Genomic DNA, 20,564 nt, shown 5'->3' on the forward strand with positions numbered 1-20,564 from the left:
CATGCGCCGACACCGCGGCGCACACCTCCCCTCCCCTCCGCCTAGTCCCGCCCTCCGTCCCCATTGGCCTTCGCGGGAAGGCGGTGAGCCAATCGCGCGGCGGGAAGGCGGGCGAGGGCGGTGGCGCCTGCGAAGATGGAGGAGTACGCGCGTGAGCCCTGGTGAGCGGCCCGCGCCCGGGCGGCGCGCGGGGACCGTGGGTCCGGCGGGTGGCGGCGGCGGGGGCGGGGGGAGCGGGGGGAACGGGGCGGGGCGGGCGCTGCCCGGGGCCGCTCCCCGCGGGAGGCGGGGGGGGGGTGCGGGTGCGGGTGACCTTGGCGGGGCCCCTCTGAGGGAGAGGCGGCGGGGGTAGGCCGCGCCGCGGCGGCTGAGGGGCTGCCCCGTGGCTCGGGGCCTGCGCAGGCAAAAATCCGCCGGTACCGAGCCCGGCGGAGCTTCCCTGAGGGGGGGAGGTACCGGCGTGGCGGCTAGGCCCTGCGGCCTGCCCCGCGCCTGGGCCTCTGTGGGCCGCAGCCCCCGGGCACGCGCTCCCTGGTCGGCGGCGCTTCGTCCCCTCAGCGCCCCGTGGCTCTGCCCTTCTCCTTCCCGCGCTTCCGTGAGGCGGGAGCGCACCGGCCTGCCGAAGTCAGCCGGCCTGGCCGCAGCCTTGCCGCCGAACGGGCGGCACCTGGACCCGGTCACGTTTCTGCAGTGTAAACGTTCACAGTCGCCTTGGTTGCAACTTAAAGGTTTTGTTTGTAGTAATAAAACATTTAAAGGGCAGCGTAGGCTCAGGATTAAGTGTGCAAATAGAGACCCGTGACTTTTTCCCAAAGCTTTGTAGATTGGTGCCACGTTTTAAGTTTCTCCATAAATGTCACTCCGCCTTTCTACAGCACAAAGTTTGGGACGTTAGCAAAATAAACTTTGTTTATTTATTGATTGCTGCGGGCTCCAGGTAATCTCATTCTCCCTTTAGTAAGGTCATGCGATAAGGACATTCTGCTGCTAAGCTGTAGGGGGGCTGTCGGAGGCCCCACGCTGTTTTGCCCCATTTTGCTGCTGGTCACCCCGTTATCTCTCCCTCCGCAGCGCCGGGGGGGGGGTTCAGCCCCCTGGGAGTTGCTGTTTCTGGGAGCAGTGTGACCTCGCTGGAAGGTGACACTGTACAACCTGGCTGTAATTTCCATCGCAGTCGCCTTCGTTACAAGTACGGATCGTTGCGTAGTCTCATCTGTGCTGGGAGTGGCCCGAACGGCTGACGGGGAGCAGAGGTCAGGCAGTTCAGGCTGGCATGTCACGATGGTTCGATGACGAGGATGAAGTGCTGCCCCTTCTGCACCGTCGGCGCCCTGCTGAACCGTCGGCACTGAGAAAAGGCAGCTTTGTTCATTTAAAACGCGGCGGCCTCTGACTCTCGTGGTTTATCAGCAGTTAGAAGAGCTGCAGGCAGTTGTGGAGCTTGGAGGAGCTTCACCCCTCTAAGAGCTCACGGGCAGTCAGAGCTGGTGTGGCACCCACTGGCTTTCCTCAGTCCACTGGCCCTGCGGGCCACCTGCTCCTCTTTTTATCATTTTATCAAGCCAAACGGTGCTGTCAGCCACCGCAGCTCCCTCTGGGTGGGATACAGATACACCTGAGGTGTGGGGTATCCTCAGCCTCTCCGGTCGGTGGAGCTGGTATGTGGCTGCCCTGGGGCCCTGACATAAGCGAAGTCCTGGCCTCTGCTCTCATCTCTAAGTGATCTTGGTTGCCGTCGGCAGTAGGAATCCAACCTTATCTTGTGTGTAGCAGTGAGCACATCATTTCCCTACTGGGAGGGGTCCCCTTAAAGTCAAGGAAACAATTAACGGTAACATTAAGCTTGTAGGTAAGTGCCAAATTAATAATGGAGTAATCTCTTCTATTCTCTTCCGATTCTCTCCTCTACTGAGGTCAAGCACTATCAGGGACTGTGGGGTGTTTTGTGTCGGCTTTCAGATGCACACAGCATCTACCTGGGAATTCAAAGGAGCTGACATAAGAAATGGCTGTGCTGGTATCAAAGATGTTTTCTCATTTAAAAGCTGCTCCTGCGGAGGCTTGGAGGATAGTTTAAAAGGAAAATTAAGAACCCCAAAGGTAACAGCTAATGAGCTTGACATCTGAAGTAGGATTAAAGATGGAAAAAATGTAGCATTCCATGATTGGGGTCTAATTAACAAAGCTTCTGTAAAGAACAGTCATGGTTTGCTAAATTGGAATTCTTTGACCTTGTGGGTAAAGGAAGACCACTTTACATAATCTATTTAGATTTCCAGAAAGCCTTTTAACAAGATCACTGTTAGCAAGCTAACGAAGGAAGAGACTTGTGATGAGATGTTTTATTCATAACAGAGTAGATCAAAATCTGGACAGGAGACGTGGAGAACAATACAAGAAAAAAAGCCCAGAGAAGAAAGACTTAGTTGCTTTTCATCTTGGCATCTCTGACAACAGTGTGCCTGCAACCTTTTCCTGATCATTAAATGCAGGAAATAGGGGAAGGAAAATAAAATGTGAAATGGGGCTGAATTATTTAATTTAGTCAAAGCTAGAGCGGATTTGTAAGGAATATGAGATGAAAGCATGTTACAGGCAGAGCAATAAACAAGAAGGGTGATGCGTGGTGGGATAATGTACAGTCCTTCCACTGGTTTCTCAGTCGGTGTGGGTTTGGGACCTGGATGTCCCTGTCACTGGGGAAGATCAGTGGTGATGTTTGGGTGGGGTCCTGGTGCGTTTGGAACAGCCGAGCGATGCCAAGATGCAAAAGCAAAGCGAGTGAATGATGCACGCTTGCAAACAAGCAATTTACCTGCCTTTAGAAGGCGTGCAGAGTTGGCTATGCTCTCTCACTAAAACGATTGCGGAGGTAGGGAGAGATTCAGAAATAGGTCATGAAAGCGAGGAGCCTGGGAGAACGTGCAGGAGGAGGGACTGCATGTTGTGGAATTTTTTGTAGGAAGAAAAAAACCCTCGTGACAAAATATGCAGTACAGCGAGGGGCCTGGGGCAAAGAGACGGTGTTTGTCACTCCTTACGGCAGAAGAGCATTAGCATACCCTGTGAAGTAGAAAAGTGGCAGACTCAAAGTGGATCGATGAAGGTGTATTCTCATGTGCAGGACCTGGATGCTGTAGGGAATCCTCAAGAACAGGAACGTGAAATTCAGAGTGAAATCGGAAATGCACATCAATGCTCATACCTGTGATTTGCTACGGTGAACACCGAGCTTGCCATAGTGTTCAGTTTTGTGACCCAGCATGTTGTTGTAGTCTCTTTTTTGCTAGGTTTGCTCATTATTGTCAGTGCAGGAGTTATAATCATCTGAGTGCTTGGCTTCTGCTGTAAGATTTTGATATAACATGAAAGAAAAAATAACTTCGTTATTTTATGCTTCAAAATTACCAGCAGTGGCAACAGAGATTAATAGCAGGTTAGTGCTCACCTAGTTTAGGAGTTCAGTTTTGTGACGGAGAGTTACAAGGCTCTAGTGCTTGGCAGCAGTTTTAAACCCCAAATTAAAGCTCATCTCACTGGTGTTGAAAGTGTTTGCTGCGAGGAAGGTGCTCTTTCTGTGGCAAAGCTTTTGCTCGCTGGCCGGAAACATTCGACGCTCCGTGTTGTTGGGGCCAGGAACTGTGGCCTTCTGGACCTCTGACTAGATCTGTGCTTTGTTTGAATGAACTTCAAAGATCCAGGATGCATCAGGAAAAACCTTTCCAGTTTAACAAAAGATGACTTTGTAGTCTCTCATTTAAATAACCAGAACTAATGGAAAGCGTGAGTAATTCAGGAAAGCGGTGTTTTGTGCCAGCTGTGAACTGAGTCTCATTGAATTTGCCACTTAAGTTTTCTGTAGGTCAAGACAAGAATGAGAACAGTAAATTTAAAGCTATTTACACTCCGTAAGTAGGGCAGAGCTGGAATTCTGCAGAAGTTTTCCATGATGGCAATGCGCCTCTCTGCCTTGTGTGAGGAGTTCAGGCAATTTTTCTGTATATGTATGTGATGCTTACCACTACTGGGAGACAGATTGGTAGAGTCTCGGCAAAAGTTGAGTTTGTTCTGCTGTAATATTACCTGTGCGTGTCTTTTGTTGATGTCTGCTCAGCAAGCTGGATGTGAGACAATACGGCTGGCAGGCTTGATTTTCACTCCAGTTTTGGATACTGTGACACATGTTTTGATGGTGAATTTCCAACGTGAATACGCTCAGTGCGTGAGTGGATCCGTCACGGTTTAACATGATGGAATTTAGTATTTTATTCTCTGTTTTTCTTTATAGTCCCTGGAGGATAGTAGATGACTGCGGAGGTGCTTTCACGATGGGAGCGATAGGAGGTGGCATTTTCCAAGCTATCAAGGGGTTCAGAAATTCCCCAGTGGTAAGTAAAATCATGTGAGAGTGCATTCAGAGTGCAGTCCTGCTTTCTCTGTCCATCAACAGTGAATCTGGCCAGCCAAAGGTAAGGGAGAAGAAATCCCTGAGCAGTGAGTGGGACTGATTAATGGCCTGCATGTCATTAATCCAAACCAGGAGGGTACCTCTGGTGACTGGCTCAGGATCCAGATGGGTTCTTCATCTTTCTGGGTAAAAGTTCTGCTTTCCCTGTTTGATCTGATGGCAGCAGTGGGACGCTGGCAGCCGGCTGCCCTCCCTTGCTGAGAGACATCTCCCTCAGGATGGGGAAGTGGAGGGCGCAGCAGAATGCGTCCATCTTGGCCCATCTTCTGCCTTGGGTTCTGTCCACACGTAGAGACGGGAAGCCTGGGCTGTTCTTCCTCTTCTGGCCTACCCCTGTCCCTTTCTTTTAGGAAATGGAAAGACTCAAAGGAAGAATCTTTTTCTCCTTCAGATTTGTATTAGGGGGTATTATTTTCTTTAACTAATCTCTTATTTAATTATTAACATTTTTAATTAACTGGATTTTTTTGATAGTCAGGTTTTGTTTAAATGCAGAAGTGTGCGTAAACATGAAAGTTAAAGTTTAGCTGATGCAAGTCATTTAAGATGTTTCCACTTTCAGGCTTTCTGCTGTGAAATTTTTACTATAAACCTGTTGTACAGACATTTGATACAATAAGATCCCATTTCTACTTGAACATTTGTTTTAAAACATTTCTCTGGCTTAATATAAAAGAGGTTTTTGTTGAGTGGTTTTTGGTGTTACTAACTGACAATTTGTTTGCCTAAAATTTCTTAATAAGCCATCAGTTTGAGGTAAGTTTTGTAAGTAAATAACTGTTTCCAAACTAGTCAGATCCTGCAGACACTTAACTTGAAAAGGATTATATGCTTAACTACATTCTTCATTTTCCTTAAGACTTATTAAATAAACCTGTCCACACTTCTGAGTGCTTGTATCAAAAATAAAACTTGGATGTATGTTCTTTAAATCTTAAAGTGTGGGAAGATACGTAGTCATAATTCTGTGGACTCCTGGAGGACGTGTTTAGTGTTAGACTCTGGAAGGCTCAGCACTGCATTTAGAAGCTGAATTCTTGCTTCTCTTAGCTACTGGGACTGGGCTGATGAGGCAAGGACTAAATATTCCACACCACTAAATAGACCAGCAGGAATGACTAAATTTGGGACAACCAGTGAGATTCCTGCTGCCAGCCGAGCGTAGTGCTCCTGGTATGTGGGCATCTGCGCTAGGGTTGAGGTGATTGTACTAAGATAGATAAAATACTGATGGAAATGTGATGTAACAGCATGCGGTTTTCCTCTAACGCAGCCCTGGGGCACTCTTCCTCTGGGTGGATTTCCCTGTTCTCCATGGACAGGGTCTCCTCCCTGAGGTTACCTGCACCTGATGCTGCTGTTTGCTCCACTGGTGTCCTGCATGCAAACTGCGTGAAGCGACCAGGCATCTGATAGGAACAAAGAAATGATACACGTGAAAAATAAACCTGCTTATCTTGCTAAGTGTTACTTTAAATTAGTCTCGTTCAGTCAAGGCCACTCAAACAAACTTTGAACTCAAATTGTTTAATGCCTGATGGCTGTAGTTCATTTCTGTAGTTGACAGGTATGTTATAATGCAATAAATCGTGTGATAAATACTAAAGCACGTGTAAAATGCAGTTGCTGTCAGCTCCTGATCACAGCTGTTGAGGGTGCTTAAGAATATGTTGGGCCTGTGGCAAGTTGTTGCTATATACAGTCAGATGGGCTTTGCTCTTTTGTTTTAACTGTCATTTCTCTTGTATTGTAGGGTGTAAACCATCGGCTGCGGGGAAGTTTGACAGCTATTAAAACAAGAGCTCCACAACTGGGAGGTAATTAATTTTGTATTGTTGTTACAGTCAGTTTGCTGCTAAGTTTGGGAAGATAATGTGGTACAAGTGCAGTGACACCTGCGCTGTGGGCCAGCTGTGTTTCAGTGGGGTTTGTTAGTCCAAGCGATGAGTAAATATGGTTCTGATGCCTCCAGAATTGGTTTGGTGTGGAGGAAACATGCTTGTGTTCATGAAGTGATAAGCCAGGGTTAATAATTTTGTCATATTTTAACCAGCTCTGCGCAGAGCTGCCTGGGAGCCTGTGCATTGTGCACAGGGTTTTAAAATAAATAAAATTGGCTCATTAAAAGAAATGATCAAACTTGGAGAAACAATGAAGTGGATGGGTGGGTCTTGGTAGGATTTCAGACTGTTCCTCTGAGGTCAGCTAAGTAAATTTTGTGAAGTGAATTTTGTGCGTAAAAGTAAAAAAAAAATCACAAAACTGCAGCTTGAGTCAAAACGACATCGTGACCTCTTGAAGGTCACGCTGCAGTCACGTACTGTGCTGTGCCATTATGCCATTCTGACGGGCAAATTGCATTAATACGTGACAGAAGGAGAAGATGGGAGAGCCGTTCTGGGTGGGGAGACGTCAGCTGCAGCAGAACTGCTTAAAGAAATCCGGGCCACAGGCGGAAAAGGCTTTATGGCTGCAGCCTGTGGTGACTGCACAGAGAGAGGCACCGCCTGGTTTTTAGCTGGTATTAACCTGGGATAAAGCATTAAGACACCTCAAATTAAGGAGGGCTGAACTAATTCTAACTAGTAGTTGTCCCAAAATGAGTCTAGAGATCAATATTTATTTTAATTTATAATACACATTATTGTTAAAAGACTTCAGAATTTGCATTCTGAATACTTGCATTCTCTTTGCCATGCAATACCGACCGGTACTGGTCTGAGACGCCAGGAGCAGGGTTAGGATAAGGTGCAAAATTACTCTGCATCATTCTCTGTGAGGAAATATGTTTAAAAAGTGAAAAATACGAAAATTCCCTGAGCTAATCTGGCTTTATTAGGATGGAAGTTCCATTATAATCACTGTTTGATAAGCTTTCTGTCATTAAATGTAAATTAATGAGATTATATATAAAATGTGTGTCACTTGGCAAGTTGAGAATTTTTCTCAGTACTGATTTTGACCTCTCTTTGGTTCTTTGTTGCTTTGAACATACTTCCATGCCTGAAAGCAAGCACACCGATACTACACCATCTCCTGATTACACGGCTGCAGCGTGACTGGCTTGTCTGCTTTCTCTAAACTGATTTGTTTTTTTCGGTTTTTTGTTTTTTTTTTAACAGGTAGCTTTGCTGTCTGGGGAGGTCTCTTCTCCATGATTGACTGCAGTATGGTCAGAATGAGAGGGAAAGAAGATCCGTGGAATTCAATCACAAGCGGAGCCCTGACTGGAGCCATATTAGCTGCAAGAAGTAAGAAACTGAGGATATTGGTTGAAAAACATCTGTACTCTAAATGTACAGTTCTCATCGTTATAGTGAAGCAACAGTCGCTGATACCCAAATTGGAATTTACTTTCTCAGAGAAACTGAAAGATAATCTGAAACTTTTGTCCTGTGCTTATGAAAGTAATAATTACGTTCTCAAACATTTCCAGTGTTCCTTTGTTTCCTTGAGGAAGAGGGAGGGAGTTGCCCACTAAGTATCGTTTTATTGGTGATGCTAATGAGGCTTAATGGATGCAAAATTACTGCTTCTGAGTCTGCTTATAGGAGAGATTATAACTAAAGAAAGAGAGCTATAATATGCAAAGTAATGCACCAAAGAAGTAAGAAGTGTTGTTTTATGCTTTTTATTTTTAGATGGACCTGTTGCCATGGTTGGGTCTGCTGCGATGGGAGGGATTCTCCTAGCTTTAATTGAAGGAGCTGGTATTCTGTTAACAAGATTTGCCTCCACACAGTTTCCAAACGGTAAGGAGCCATCAGACTGTGGTATCGCGAGGCTTTTATCGTGCAGTCTTTACTAATGTACCTCTTCCAGTCATCGGTCTCATCTGTAAATCTGCTCTGCGGGTTGCCAGCCTCTAAGGCTGTAGAAAGCCAAGGAGGAGCCGCATGTTGCTGATGAGACAAGGGTATCATCAGCTCCTTCCCGCTGGGTGACTGGAGGCTGTGTGGCTGAAAGCAGGGATGTCCCGGCTGTCCTTGTCTTCTCCCCTGTCCCCCGATGCAGCCACACAACCTGTCAGATGGTGGCAGCAGCATTTTAGTCAGTGGTGGGTGACACAACAGGCTTGAGGCAATAGCAAGCAGCAAGTTGCGGCGAGAGGGATGGTGCCGGCAGGTTAGCAGGGCAGGTTAGCTATGGTCTGCGTGCAAACGTGCGGGCAGCCCTGGTTTAAATGAGGTGATCAGGATCAGCAGGCAGATACAGGTAAAAGATTTCAAAGAGCGGAGGTGGTGGCGGTGGCTTTTTTTTTCTAAACTGCTTCAAAAACTAGATCCCCTTTTTTTTTTTCCCCTAAGTAAAATGCAAGCTGAGGTGTCAGTGAGCTGACTTGGTAACGATTTGTGTCAATACTTGCCTGTGCAAAATATGAAGTACCTCTATCGCCCCACCTTATTTTGGGAGGAATACAGACAAAACCACCAGTGTTGAAAGGATTAGTAGCAAACCACTAATTCCTGAGAGGCTTCCTCTCTCAGGTTTGTTCACTGACATTCTTTGTTCAATCTAAATTATAACAATTTCTGTTCTTAACACAAAGGCGGTTTAAAAATCTGCTTTAGAGAAAGGGTATCATCTGTCCGTTACAATTTCTTCTCTCTAAAATTGGCATACAGTAAATGTATTGCTTCCCTCCAGCAGAACGTCAGTAAGAGGAGTCGGGAAGCTGACTCCACAATGATTTGTTCCGTTTCACTGGCTTGCTTCATTGTCGGGCAAGTTACCGTGAGTAAACCTTTACAGAGTGGCTAAGTTCAACTGAAGGGCAATAAGACATAGGTTTCCAGCTCCTTTAGGTGACTGAAAATGTTTCCCTCTCACTGCTCTGATTCATTTCCCCGTTAATAAAGGAGATAAAAATACAGTCCTTGTTGGACTGAGGCTCTCGTCAATGGATAAAGCTCTTGAACTTCTTTGAATGAAAAAAAAATCAAATGTAAAGTCTTGTTATTGGCTTCATTCATTTTAGAGGGGATTTATATGAAAAACGCTGTGACCGTGTTTTGTGCTGTTAGTAGGAAGAATCTCTTGTCTTTTGGTATTTATTATTTCCCTTTTTTTCTCTTGCCTTATTCACAGGCCCTCAGTTTTCAGACGACCCCTCCCAGTTGCAGCCCTCTCCATTTAGCGACTACCGACAATACCAGTGATTATCCTCATTCTCCCAGTTCAGATTGTACCCGAGCTGTAATTTAAAATGCTGGAGGACCAAGACGCGGTATGTCTTTACACCAGTGGTAGTCTCTTACACAAACCATGCCAAGAGGACCTTCAGCACTTGTCAGTGTAAAACTGCACAGGGGAACTTTTAGAAGATGACAAATCTATTTATTCATGATAGATTCCATTGCTGTAATGCTGATACATGTCTGATAGAATACATGGAGGTTTAAGACAAGGACCAAATGGAGTCTTGTCATCCTTTGGACGTGGACTGAAGTGAAGGTCTTTGGAGTCTTCTCTGGGATGTGGCGTTGACCAGCCACAGCGAACGCAGCTGGAATTGAGCCGCGTCCCCATCGGATTTAGGTTGCTACACATATTTCAGCTTAAGGAAAATAATTAATCTACACGCAGTTTTACATTCCTAAAGTGAATATTATTGGGAGAATGTGCAAGCCAGTGAAAATTACTTCCAGCAATACGTATTTCACTGCTGTTCTTTGTTTCCTACGCTACCGCCATGCAGCCAGAGTTCTTTGGTTAAAGCAGAATCTGCCTTTTGCGGATCCGCAGGCTGCAGCACACCTCCGCCTTCCCCTCAACCCGCGTGGCCTTGAGCCCCTTTAGCAAAAGGTGGCAGCAAACGAATTCCTCGCCTCTGCTGCTGCTTGCTGTGGCTTTCGCAGCAGGCTCGAAAGGGAACACCACAGACAGCGTCCCCTCCTAGAAGTGCAGTGAGACGCGTGTGGGAGCCCCGAACAGAAAACACGTAGGCCTGTGGGGCTGGAGGAGGAAGCGTTGCCCCTGCCTGCCCGCTGCCAGCACAGCCTCTTGCCTTTTCACCTCGGATCCGGTCCTAAGCACGATTACGACATCTGCTCCATGTTTTTGTTAAACTGCAGTTGTGGAGGCATGTTCCCTTTTGCCGGCAGTTAAAAAATCATATCCAGTGAGGTTTTCTGTTGTTACTACTAGTTAACACTATTGCTTGCTGGCAGTTCCTGATAGAATATCTGTATTCAAAAAGACTTGAGTAATATTATCTGAGCCGCTTCACGGCTTTTCCTCTGCCCAGGAAGGAGCGTGATCTCTGCCCTCTGTCAGGAGACTAAGTTAGGCCCATGTAGGAGGAGGAGAGGATGAAAATAAGACAGAAGCGGTCACAGTAATGGTTGACAAATGGGTGAATTAGGATTGTACGAAGTGTGCATGCAAGTGCGAGATCCTGACCATCTCCTCTGTCCTGTCATCTTGTAAAAGTGACATTTTCCTGTCCCTACCCCCCGCCTGTCCTAGAACTGCTCCAGGAATGCTGGGGCTTACATCTCTGGTACCTTACTGTTTCGTATAGTTGCTGCTGGTGTGTAATTTTCAAAAACCTTAAGCACAAAAGCCCTGTGTGTGCATGTGAAGGCTCGTCTTCCTTTGCCACTTACATGGTTCCTCGGGCGGGTTGTCAAGACAATTTTCTTGACTCGTGCCACTCAGCCAGTGCTCTGCCCTGCTCCCGCTTGAGACCCCAGCCACAGGGGAGTGGGCGAGTCTCTGGTAGTGGAGAGAGAATTACACTCGGCTCTCATCAGCTGCGGAGCCTCCCCTGTGTATCCAAATCTGCGTGTTAATCACCAAATGTTTTCCCGTACTCTTTATATAGGATTAGAGCACTCAGGTGTTGTTCAAATCTGCGTGCAGCTCGAGGGTTTCGGTGCCCGGCCCTCGCACGGCTGAGCTGTCCTTGGGGGTTTGGTGGGGGGCGAGGTGACTCAGCCCGTACTGAAGGAGCAGCCTGGAGTGCTTGGGTGACCGCTCCCGCCCTGGCCGGGGAGAGGCACGGGGGTGTGCAGGGGAACCTGCTGCTCTCTAGCCAGGCCCTGCCTTGGCAGTCCCCAAAGCCAGGCCACATCCAAACAGCTCAAGAAAGGGCCACCGCGCAACTCTTCCCTGCAGCCGCAGCGACTCCCCACCTAGCCGGGAGAGCAGGGACACGTGCCACCAGTGAGCGGCTGTGGCCCAGGCTCTCCTCCCTCACCCCTCCGTAAGGTAACGGGCTTCGGCTGCCTGCGAGGAGCTTTACTCAGCTCAGCTCTTCCCCACTAATCCCCCTTGACCGCCTGCGCTGGACGGTCGCTCACACAGTCCTACATGAGGAGGAGCCTCTGATTTAGGGTCTCGTCCTTCACTCCCCACACACCAACCGGCTGCAGCAGCTTTTCTGAGCGGCTGTGAGCCCTTTGCCATGCTGACCGCAGGAGGGAAGGCAGCAGGTCCCGCTGCCCAGCAGCGTATCGCCCAGCTGAGGAAGGGTTTCCTCCCTTGTCATCACCACAACACCCAAGCATTTCCTGTGTTTTATTTCTGCCGTTAGGGCTGTCCTGACCCGCTGCCGCGGCAGGAGGGATCCCACTGCACCTCATGGGTGCTCCTGCTGCTTGAGGGGACGCGCTCCTTGGAGCCCTTTCCCCAGAAGCAGCCCACACCCAGGGCAGCTTCTCTACACCCAGCCCAAAAAAACCGAGACAGACAGCACCAGCACGACACTGAACTATTGACCTTTTTATTTCAATCAGCTACAGCAGCTCTACATTCCCCTCACACACTGTCCTTCCTTTACTACCACAGACAGCGAGGGAGCCAAGTACACTGCGGTGGCAGCAAGTCTTTTTAAAGCTTAGTATTAAATATTAAATATTCTCTCATTTATGTTTACATTACTTTGTCAAGGAAAACAAACGAACAAACAAAAAAACAATTAAAACTTAAGTTACAGGAATCTGTGCCTGTGCCCAGGGCAGCAGCACCGGGGGCTGCAGAGCTGTCCCCAGCAAGGCGGCTCTGCTGCGAGGGATATGCAAAAATCTCTGGCTCTGAGCCTTGGTAGTGCGCGACTCTGCTCGCTCCGACGGTGAGCTCGGGAAGGGGGTGCTCGGCTGTGCCGTGAGTGGGGTATCCGCACCCTTTGCTTTTGGAAATCGGCATGCCTGCGAAGGTCGGACGACCCCGGTGCAGCTAAAACACTGTCTGGAGGAGGCGAGGCTGGCTGCCGGGGCCCGCGTCGCCTCCCCTCAGCCCCAGCGAAGTGTGTGGGGAAGGGGGTGAGGATTTGGTCAACAATTTTGCTAAAGAATTTTTCTGGTTTTTTTCTTAAAAAAAAACCCAAAACAAAACAACCAACAACCCCAAACAGTTTTGAGTCTTCCTTTGATTTTAGCAAAGACAGTTTAAAAAGCACTTAGGAAGCTTGTACTAAAATCAGGCGCTCTCAGAGGAGAGAGTCGTCTGTGCACCCCCCTTCGAGTCCGTAGCGAAACTCCTGCAGGTTCGACACCCCGTAGAAGTGGACGAAGGCCGCAGCCACCACGAGCACGTGGAAGATCTGATGCGACTGAAACTGCGGGGAAGCGAAAAAGCCCTTTAGACCAGACCAAAGGGGACAGAGGAACACCGGGAGCACCTCCGCCTCTTCCTCCTCCTCGCTGCTTCTGCACCGCCCCACAACTGACCTCTGAGCTCTACTTTTTCCCCCTCGTTGCTCCCAGGCAGCATTTTCCACCCTGTACTTTAGCCTGCCCTGCCTGCTTGCAGCAGCCGTTCACGGTCTGGCTGCCAGCACACGTGCTGGGGCTCACCAGGACACCCCCCAGCCACCTTCTCCTCACCTCAGAGCTCACCACCCTCGGTCCCCCCTCCCCAGCCTGGCAGCTGCCCCCCAAAGCGCCCCACTCACCGCCTCGTCCCGCACTCACCCAGATGTCAAACTTGCCCGGGAAAAAGCGCTCGGGTATGCGGGCGGCGTACAGCCCCGCGCCCGTGATGTACATGACGGCCATGAGGAAGAACCAGCCCATCTGGCCGACGGTGGTGGCTTTCACAAACCCTTCAGCGATGGTGAAGTGCATGGTGGGCACCACGCCGCTCAGCCCCAGCCCCAGAAAGACGCCTGCGGCAGAGAGGAGAGATCGGCAAACGGGAACACAGCGCGGACGGGGCGCTGCTCCTCCCCGCCAGCTCCCCTCGCACCCTCGTCCTGCGGAAAGGGAAGCTCCTGGAGACACCAGCAGCTTTTCCTCACTCAGTCCTGGATTATCCAACCCCCACGGCATTTATCCTTCACAAAATGACGGATCTACAGCTCTACGTCCCAGTCAAAACCAGTGCTGACCCGCAGTGCTCACTGGGCAGAGCTCGCTGTGCAGATGTGCGTTCTCCGTACAGTGGCAGGGCTGCGGCAGCTCCTGCTCCTGGCTACGGGAACGGCTCTTTCAGAAGGTGCCAGCCCTCCGGATCGCACCAAAGCCTCACAGGCGTGAGGAACGCAGCAGCCCCAGCCAGCCCTTCGAGGAGAGGCTTTGCCAGAGTCATTTGTTTGGTGAAGCTGCTTGGAGCTCAAGGGGAAGGTGCTAATTAGCAGTGCTGAAATGTTCAGCTCTGGCATCTAATTAGTTTGGCGGAGAGCAAACGGCACCGCAGCGAGACGCCATCCCAGAGGGGCTGCGGCTTGTACTCACAGCAGGGTCTCGCTCCACACCGGGGGAGGAGAGCAGCCCTCTCCAGGAGCAGGCGGCTGGGCTCTCTGCCAGCACCCGCGCTGCCATAGGGGAACGGTGGGGCTGGCAGTCCCACCCTCTCCCCTGCCCTCTTCCGAGGGGGTCTCGTGGGTCACGCGCCAGCGGCGCTGCCCGGCCTCCAGCTCAGCGTCGTCTCTCGTCACGTAGCCAGGATGCTGCTGCGAGAGACGTTTTGCTGCAGGAGCCCCCCGGGGAGGTGAGGGCGGGCAGAGGCGTTTCTCCCCGCTCACTGGGGCTCACTGAGGCTGATTTAATCTGCAGAGGCTGCAGCGGGGGTAAGACAGGGTGTGAGTGTGGAGTGGGCTGGAGACAGCCTCGCCCTCCAGCCTCTGGGAAGGCAGGTACATGCCAGCGTGTCACTGGCAGGGGACAGATGAGGGAACCTCTTCTTCCTCCTCTGCCTGAGCTGCGGGTTGGCGCTGCCAAACTGCTTCCCGGAGAAGGCAGCTTTGCGCGGCACAGCCCCAGGCCACCCAGCCGCCACTTACAGGGCTATTTTTAAATGCTGTCTGTCTGCTCCGAACCTCAGGCTTGCGCCAGGCAGAGCTCGGGCCCTGCTCAGTGGAGGATCTAAATCCCCAGCATAGCGAAGGGAGGAAGGAGACCTCTCCCTGCCGGCAGCTGCTGCGGGGCGGTGGGGTGCTCTGGGGGAATTAATTCTGCAGATGCTGGGAGCTCTTTCCAAGTGGGAAGAGCTGTCCCGTGCGGGATCTTCCCAAAGTGCCTCCCTGAAGCCCTCCCGAGCTCCCTCCCGGGGCTGGGGACTCGGGGTGAGGAGGGAGAACTCCTACCTGCTCTCGTCTGCCTGTGCTTGGGGGTGGCAAACCGGTCCCACTGAGCAACGATGATGGCAGAGATGCCCAGGACACAGACGATGGAGAGGTAGATGAGTCTTGGCTGCGGGGAGCAGTAGAACGAATAGTAGAGCCACGGGACAAAGCTCCCCATTATCAGCAGTGCAATTCCTGAATAATCCAACCTGCAGCCGGGGTACAATGACAGAGTCACAGGTGAGCCCCAAAATCCACCCCCCTCCTTGCGTCTTCTTGTGTTGGTACCCCCCAGCCTGTCTGCACCCAAGTGGAGTCACCACGGCCAGACAGGCAGCCACGGCCCCGCGGGTGAAGCTGCGTGTCCAGAGGAGGGAGAAGGGCTGCGCCCAGGCCTCCTCAACGCGATCTGGGACACGAGAAAGGGCCTGGGCACGTACGCGGCTTCTGGGGATGCCAGCAGAGCTCGGCAGGAGCGCAGAGGAGGAACAGGAGCCGGCTGGCTACGAGGGGAGCCGTGCACTCAAACCACCACGACAGGACGTGGCGAGCACGACTCCTAGCGCATATGGATTTGACTATTATCCTCCCCTGCAAAGTGCTTTCGATCCATCGATCCAGGAACCATTTCACCACTGAAACGCAGCCGCTCGTGTTACCACCACTGCGGCCGCGGCAAGTGCCTTCCCCGGTATGCAAGGACATTTCTGCTGAGGGCACGGCGGCACAGTTTGTTCTGGAGAGACGAGCCCGCAGGATCTCTGGGGTTTGTGCAAAGGAGATTGGCAGGATTTCCCAGCAAGCAGCACCCAAGTAAATGCCTTTGACAGACTTGCGTGAGCAGGGTCTTATTTGGAAAGCCTTGCTGCTGCCCTGCCTGTGCCACAAAGGCTGATGTGAGCTTAACTCTAAGAGCAGCCTGCGCACCGACCTCGGGGAGAGGCACTGGCCACTGCCCAGCCTTTCCACTTTGCCGGGAATCCTGTTTGTTTCTTTCAATTTGGTTTCAGTCCAAATTGGATCCAAACCAGAGTTCTTGAAAGCATCCAGTAAACTGGAAACTGCCAAACTGCTGTGTCTCATGAGACGGAGACCCCTCCTCAGTTCCCTGCTACGAGGGGCACCAAGGCTGTTCCCCTGGGAGCTGCAGGTTCCCAGGGTCCCCGTCTTCATCATCGACCTGAGGGCATTTGAGCTGGTGGATTTAAGGTGCTTGGGCACAGGGCAAAGCCCTCTGGGACCCAGCTGTGGTTCCCTCTCAACTTCACGCTGGATTTGGTGAACACTGCCTTCCCCCAAGGATAAAACCTTTGGGAGCGCAGCGCTTTCCGAGAGGAAGTGCTGCGAGAACTCAAAACCTCCTGTGAGACCACGCAACCGCGCTTGTGCTGACTCACTTTGAGAAAGTCCGCGAGACCTTCTCTGAGTGACAGTAGACAGTGTGGAAAAGCCAGGAGAAGCTGAGGCACAGCACTGCTCCCAGGAAGAACATCCCGAACACCACCTTCTCCTGGAGAGGAGCCATGAAATACATGTTGGGCCGCAGCATGGTCAGGATCCCCAAGCAGAGGAACAAAACAAAACCTGCAGGGAACACACCAAACGGGCATCAGGCAGAAGGAGAGTGAATGAATTCAGCAAAGAGCCAGGAGAAACGCGGCCCTGCCTCTGCTCTGCGAGGCAGGCCCTGGACGTATCCTGCTCGCAGCGCACCTGGAGGTGCTCAGTCGCACCCAGGGCTGGCCTGGCACGGGCCGTTAGCCAAGGCTCTCGTTACCGCAGACAAGCGGAGCTGGGGGAACCCGCGGGATGGCAGGGTCAGGCACAGGGTGAAGAGCCACTGACCCGTCCCTGGGTTTCAAAGGAAAGCACTCTGAGGCTTTCCTGTCTTGCCCGGGACACAGTTCTCCCTCCCACTCTTGCGGAGCGTCGGCAAAGCCACAAACCATCGCTGAGCCCAGCCCTGGGGCCCCGCTGTGAGGAAGTGCCCTGGCCTCCTTTCACCCAAGGAGCTCCGGGAGCTCTCGGGCACCTCGTGACCCAGCTGCCTGCGTGCACAGGACCAGGCAGGGGTGTGTGATCCTCAGAGGAAGGCCCCAGGCACAGAGAGGACCCCAGCACCAAGCAAGTCCTGGCCGTAAAAGGCCGCCCTCGTGCATGGGGGCCAAGCCCACCTTCAGTCCCAGGGCTACCAGACCCCCCCGGTCACCTAGCAAGTGCGTCCAGATGTTGCCCGTCTCGGTGTGTATTCGGAAGATGCTCTTGAAGCAGGCTCGGAAGGACGGCATGGGAGGCCTGTGTCCGTGCAGGAGGTAATCGTTGTCCTTCAGCCAGTCGGGCAGCACGTCGTAAGGGATCACGCGCCAGCGCCCCTCCCACACCTGCAACACGCCAAGCTGCGCTGGTAGTCCCCAGAGCATCAAGCCAGCCCAAAGGCTCACGTTTACTCACCCCGGGAGCCTAAAGCCGCATGTGGAACAAGCCCAGCAGAGTCTTCCCTACAGCCAGGGCTGAAAAGGCCCCGTAACGCTGCTTGGGGAGAGGAAGTTCAGCTTTTGCAACATCAGTACCCTGTGGGACCTCTTAAGCCACCCACATCCTGCAGAGCACTCCCCACGCGTCCCCCCAGGGAGCTGGAGGCGATTTGCACCCTCAGGTTTAACCCTTCTGCACCCGAAGTAACTGTTCCCTGCAGCGGGGAACTCCCTTCCATTTTGGTCAGGGAAGAGGGAGCCCCGGCTGGCAACAGAACCAGGCTGGCCCTCAGCCAACGCCACGGCTTACCGAACCACGGTGACCAGGAGCACAGGCACCGGGTGAAACCAGCAACGGTGCTTGGTGCTCCCGGTGCCCAGCAGAGGAACGCAGAGACACTGGGACCGCTCCCCAGGTCGCTGCTCATCGGCACGGCTGGGCACAACCTCCAACACCCACCGGTGCTTCCCAGCCGCCGCCATCCCCTTCCCACACCGCTCCTGGGAGATGCTGCTGGGAGCAGGCCCAGGCGAGCGGAGCCGGAGCAGACTGCCGGCAGAATCGCACAGAGCCCCGGGAGCTTCACCCAGACAGAGCGACACATGCCAGCCCCTGCCCACCACCCCCAGCCTTAGGCTTGGAGCATCCAGGCCTCGTTAATACTCTAAAATCAGGATTGGGGGATCGCTACATGCTCCTGTACCTTATACACAAACTCTTCCATCTTCTCCATGGCGTGATGAGCCTGCAGAGGCAGAGTCAGCACACGGACCACCTCCTCCTCTTCCTCACGGGCCGCCGGGCATGGCGGGTCTTCAGCCTAGAGGGAGAAACGCCGGGAGGAAATCATTCCTGCCCACGGGAGGAGGAACAGCGTGCGGAGAGTGGCGAGTCCCTTCTGAGAGCACCTGGGGCTTCATCCCTTCCCGAGGGGACAGGCAGGACCCGCCGGTCACCACCGCTTATGCAACATGCTACTGTCTTAACCATCTCGGGCAGGCTAATCCCAGATTTATCCTTGCTGAAAGGCGGGATTACCGTGGGGGATTTTCATCCCTACAACCAAGGCTGGAACAGCCACTCGGCCCAGCCAGGAAACCCGGCTCTCCACCCCAGCCGCGAGCCCAACACAGAGCGGAGGCAGCGGCTTCCTGGCACCCTCCCGGGCTGGGAACGCTCTGCCCGTCCCGGCTCAACTCCCTCTCTGCTCCTTTTCCGTTAGGGGGTTGGGAAGGCGATTGCCAGCCCCAAGGCTGCGGGCCTCAGAACACCCCTTCACTCCGAGCAGCAGCGCGGGCACGCAGAGCCAGCGCGTCTGGGCGGACAGCTCTGCTCGGGGGAGGGCTACCGACAGGAGCTTTTGGGCCAGCTCAGAGCACGGGCCAGACCGACGGCGTCCGGGTGGCAAAACGCCTCGCAGCCTCTCTGCGCGGGCACGCAGCGACGACCAGACTCGGGGCTCTGCGAAGCACGCCCGGCCGGCCTGCACGCTTCGAGCTGCTAACGGGATAACGGGCAAGCTCCGGGGTTAATCCACGGGGACGGAGCGGGGCCCTGCGGAAGGAGGAGCGGCCAGCGAGGCGCCTGCCCGGGGGCGAAGGGGGCTTACGCTGGCCGAGCCGGCGGCTCCTTGGTCCCCCTTCTCCTCCAGCAGTGGCCCCAGCTCGGCCAGCTCCAGGTGGGCTCTCTCCCGGCCGGCGGCTGCCAGCCCGTTGCCCTGCCCGGCGGCGGAGGTTTTGCGGGACGCCATGGGGGTGGCGGGGTCGGTCCTGGTGGCCGAGGGCAGCCGGTGCCGGTCCCTCCGCGTCCTTGTGCCGCCGCGCTGGGGAGGGAGGAAGAGGAGAGTCACCGGGACCCGGCCGGGAACCGACGGCCGCGCACCCCGCCCCGGGCCGGGCCGGGCCCTCCCCGGGGGCTGGGACCGACGGACCCGGCCCTCCCCGGGGCACCGGCGGGGCTGAGGCCGCCGCCCGCCGGGGGAAGGGGGCAGCGCCCGGACAGCCCCGTCCCCTCCCGCCCGCACTCACCGGCCGCTACATCCCGCGCAGGGCGGCGGCGGCGGCGGCACCGGAAGCGACGCTGAGGGAACGGGCCGCTTCCGGTCGCGAGGCCCCGCCCCGCGCGGCGACACCGCCCCCGGGACGGAACGGCGGGGCGCTGCGCGGGACCCGCTCTCTGACTGGCCACAGTCGCTGTCTGTCTCTCTCTGCCCCCGCCCCGCCGGCCGCTGCGATTGGGCGGGTCTCCCACCTGACGTGCCGGCAGGAGGCGCTCTAGCTCGGCCGCGCGTCTCTCTGGCCGCGCGCTCGGCTGCCCCCTACGGGCGGGGCGCCGCGCCGCGCCGAGAGCGCCACCTCCGGGAGTCCCGTGATGGCGGCGGGCGGGCCCGGTCGGACGGGGGAGAGCCGGGGGGGCGTCCGCACCCCACGGCCGTACCGAGGAGGGGGCAGGCCCCCGCGGGGCGAGGGCCGGGCCTGCGCCGCCCTTAGGCCTGTGGTTACAGTGACACCGCTGCCCTGGTACCACGGCAGCACGGCCCTGAGGGGTGTCCAGGCCGGAGGGGACAGACCCAGTCGTCCGTCTGTCCCTGTCCCTCCATCCCCAATGGCCGTTGGCCACCCCAGCACTGCCCTGCCCGCATGTGGGTCCCCACTGAAGGCCGTCGAGGGCTTCCCCGGCTGCCGACAGCCCCGGAGAGCAAATGTCCGCAGCAATAATTGATGGCCGAGGTCGCCCTCGGCCTGTCGGGGCCGGCTCGTCTTTCCCTGCCCAGAGGTTTAATTACCTCCGCTAACGACAGCCAGGGCCGGAGACTCCCCTCCGCCCCCCGCCGCCGCCCGGCACAATGGCGGATCCTGTTCCCCATCAATCATTCATGCCCCTGCGCGGGAAGGGGTTTCTTGGGGGCTGCTTGGCTGGGATTTGCCAGCCTTCCCGGCGTTACAGAGGCGCTGCTGGTGCCGGGGCAGGCGGGAGGCGCCGGGGTCACCCGCTGTCCCCGCAGGGTGAGTGGTGGCAGGGTTTGGAGGGGACGCTGGGTTTGGGGCTTTTTGGGGGTGCAGCGGGAGATGGGAGATGCTCTGGGGATTTCGGGGCGCTGCGTGCTGGCTGGGG

General features: G+C 54.1%; 2 protein-coding genes across 2 annotated transcripts; one reads left to right on the plus strand and one right to left on the minus strand.

The window, feature by feature from the left end:
* The first annotated feature begins 63 nt into the window (after window positions 1-63).
* Window positions 64-9,887, plus strand: TIMM17A (translocase of inner mitochondrial membrane 17A). Its single transcript, XM_072844594.1, has 6 exons — window positions 64-161; window positions 4,289-4,388; window positions 6,222-6,285; window positions 7,591-7,719; window positions 8,110-8,220; window positions 9,557-9,887. Exons 1-6 carry the CDS (start codon window positions 136-138, stop codon window positions 9,625-9,627), a joined length of 501 nt encoding a protein of 166 aa, XP_072700695.1. The 5' UTR covers window positions 64-135; the 3' UTR covers window positions 9,628-9,887.
* A 2,291-nt stretch (window positions 9,888-12,178) lies between these two features.
* On the minus strand, window positions 12,179-19,608 carry ADIPOR1 (adiponectin receptor 1). Its single transcript, XM_072844593.1, has 8 exons — window positions 19,478-19,608; window positions 19,060-19,272; window positions 18,154-18,270; window positions 17,185-17,356; window positions 16,373-16,559; window positions 14,997-15,184; window positions 13,384-13,577; window positions 12,179-13,028 (listed from the first exon to the last, which is right to left on the minus strand). The coding sequence occupies exons 2-8, from the start codon at window positions 19,198-19,200 to the stop codon at window positions 12,900-12,902; spliced, it is 1,128 nt and encodes a 375-aa protein (XP_072700694.1). The 5' UTR covers window positions 19,201-19,272; window positions 19,478-19,608; the 3' UTR covers window positions 12,179-12,899.
* Between the last annotated feature and the right edge of the window lie 956 nt (window positions 19,609-20,564).

This window comes from Ciconia boyciana, chromosome 23 (assembly GCF_034638445.1).
Source record: "Ciconia boyciana chromosome 23, ASM3463844v1, whole genome shotgun sequence".
NCBI lineage: Eukaryota > Metazoa > Chordata > Aves > Ciconiiformes > Ciconiidae > Ciconia > Ciconia boyciana.

Excerpts from the sequence above, each read along its gene's own strand:
- TIMM17A (XM_072844594.1), top strand. The coding sequence starts at position 136 with ATGGAGGAGTACGCGCGTGAGCCCTG. Across the intron at positions 6,286-7,590 it reads AAGAGCTCCACAACTGGGAG|GTAGCTTTGCTGTCTGGGGA; the intron begins GTAATTAATTTT and ends TTTTTTTAACAG. Across the intron at positions 8,221-9,556 it reads CTCCACACAGTTTCCAAACG|GCCCTCAGTTTTCAGACGAC; the intron begins GTAAGGAGCCAT and ends CCTTATTCACAG.
- ADIPOR1 (XM_072844593.1), bottom strand. The coding sequence starts at position 19,200 with ATGGCGTCCCGCAAAACCTCCGCCGCCGGGCAGGGCAACGGGCTGGCA. Across the intron at positions 13,578-14,996 it reads GCACAGGCAGACGAGAGCAG|GCGTCTTTCTGGGGCTGGGG; the intron begins GTAGGAGTTCTC and ends TCTCTGCCGCAG. Across the intron at positions 13,029-13,383 it reads CGGGCAAGTTTGACATCTGG|TTTCAGTCGCATCAGATCTT; the intron begins GTGAGTGCGGGA and ends GCTTCCCCGCAG.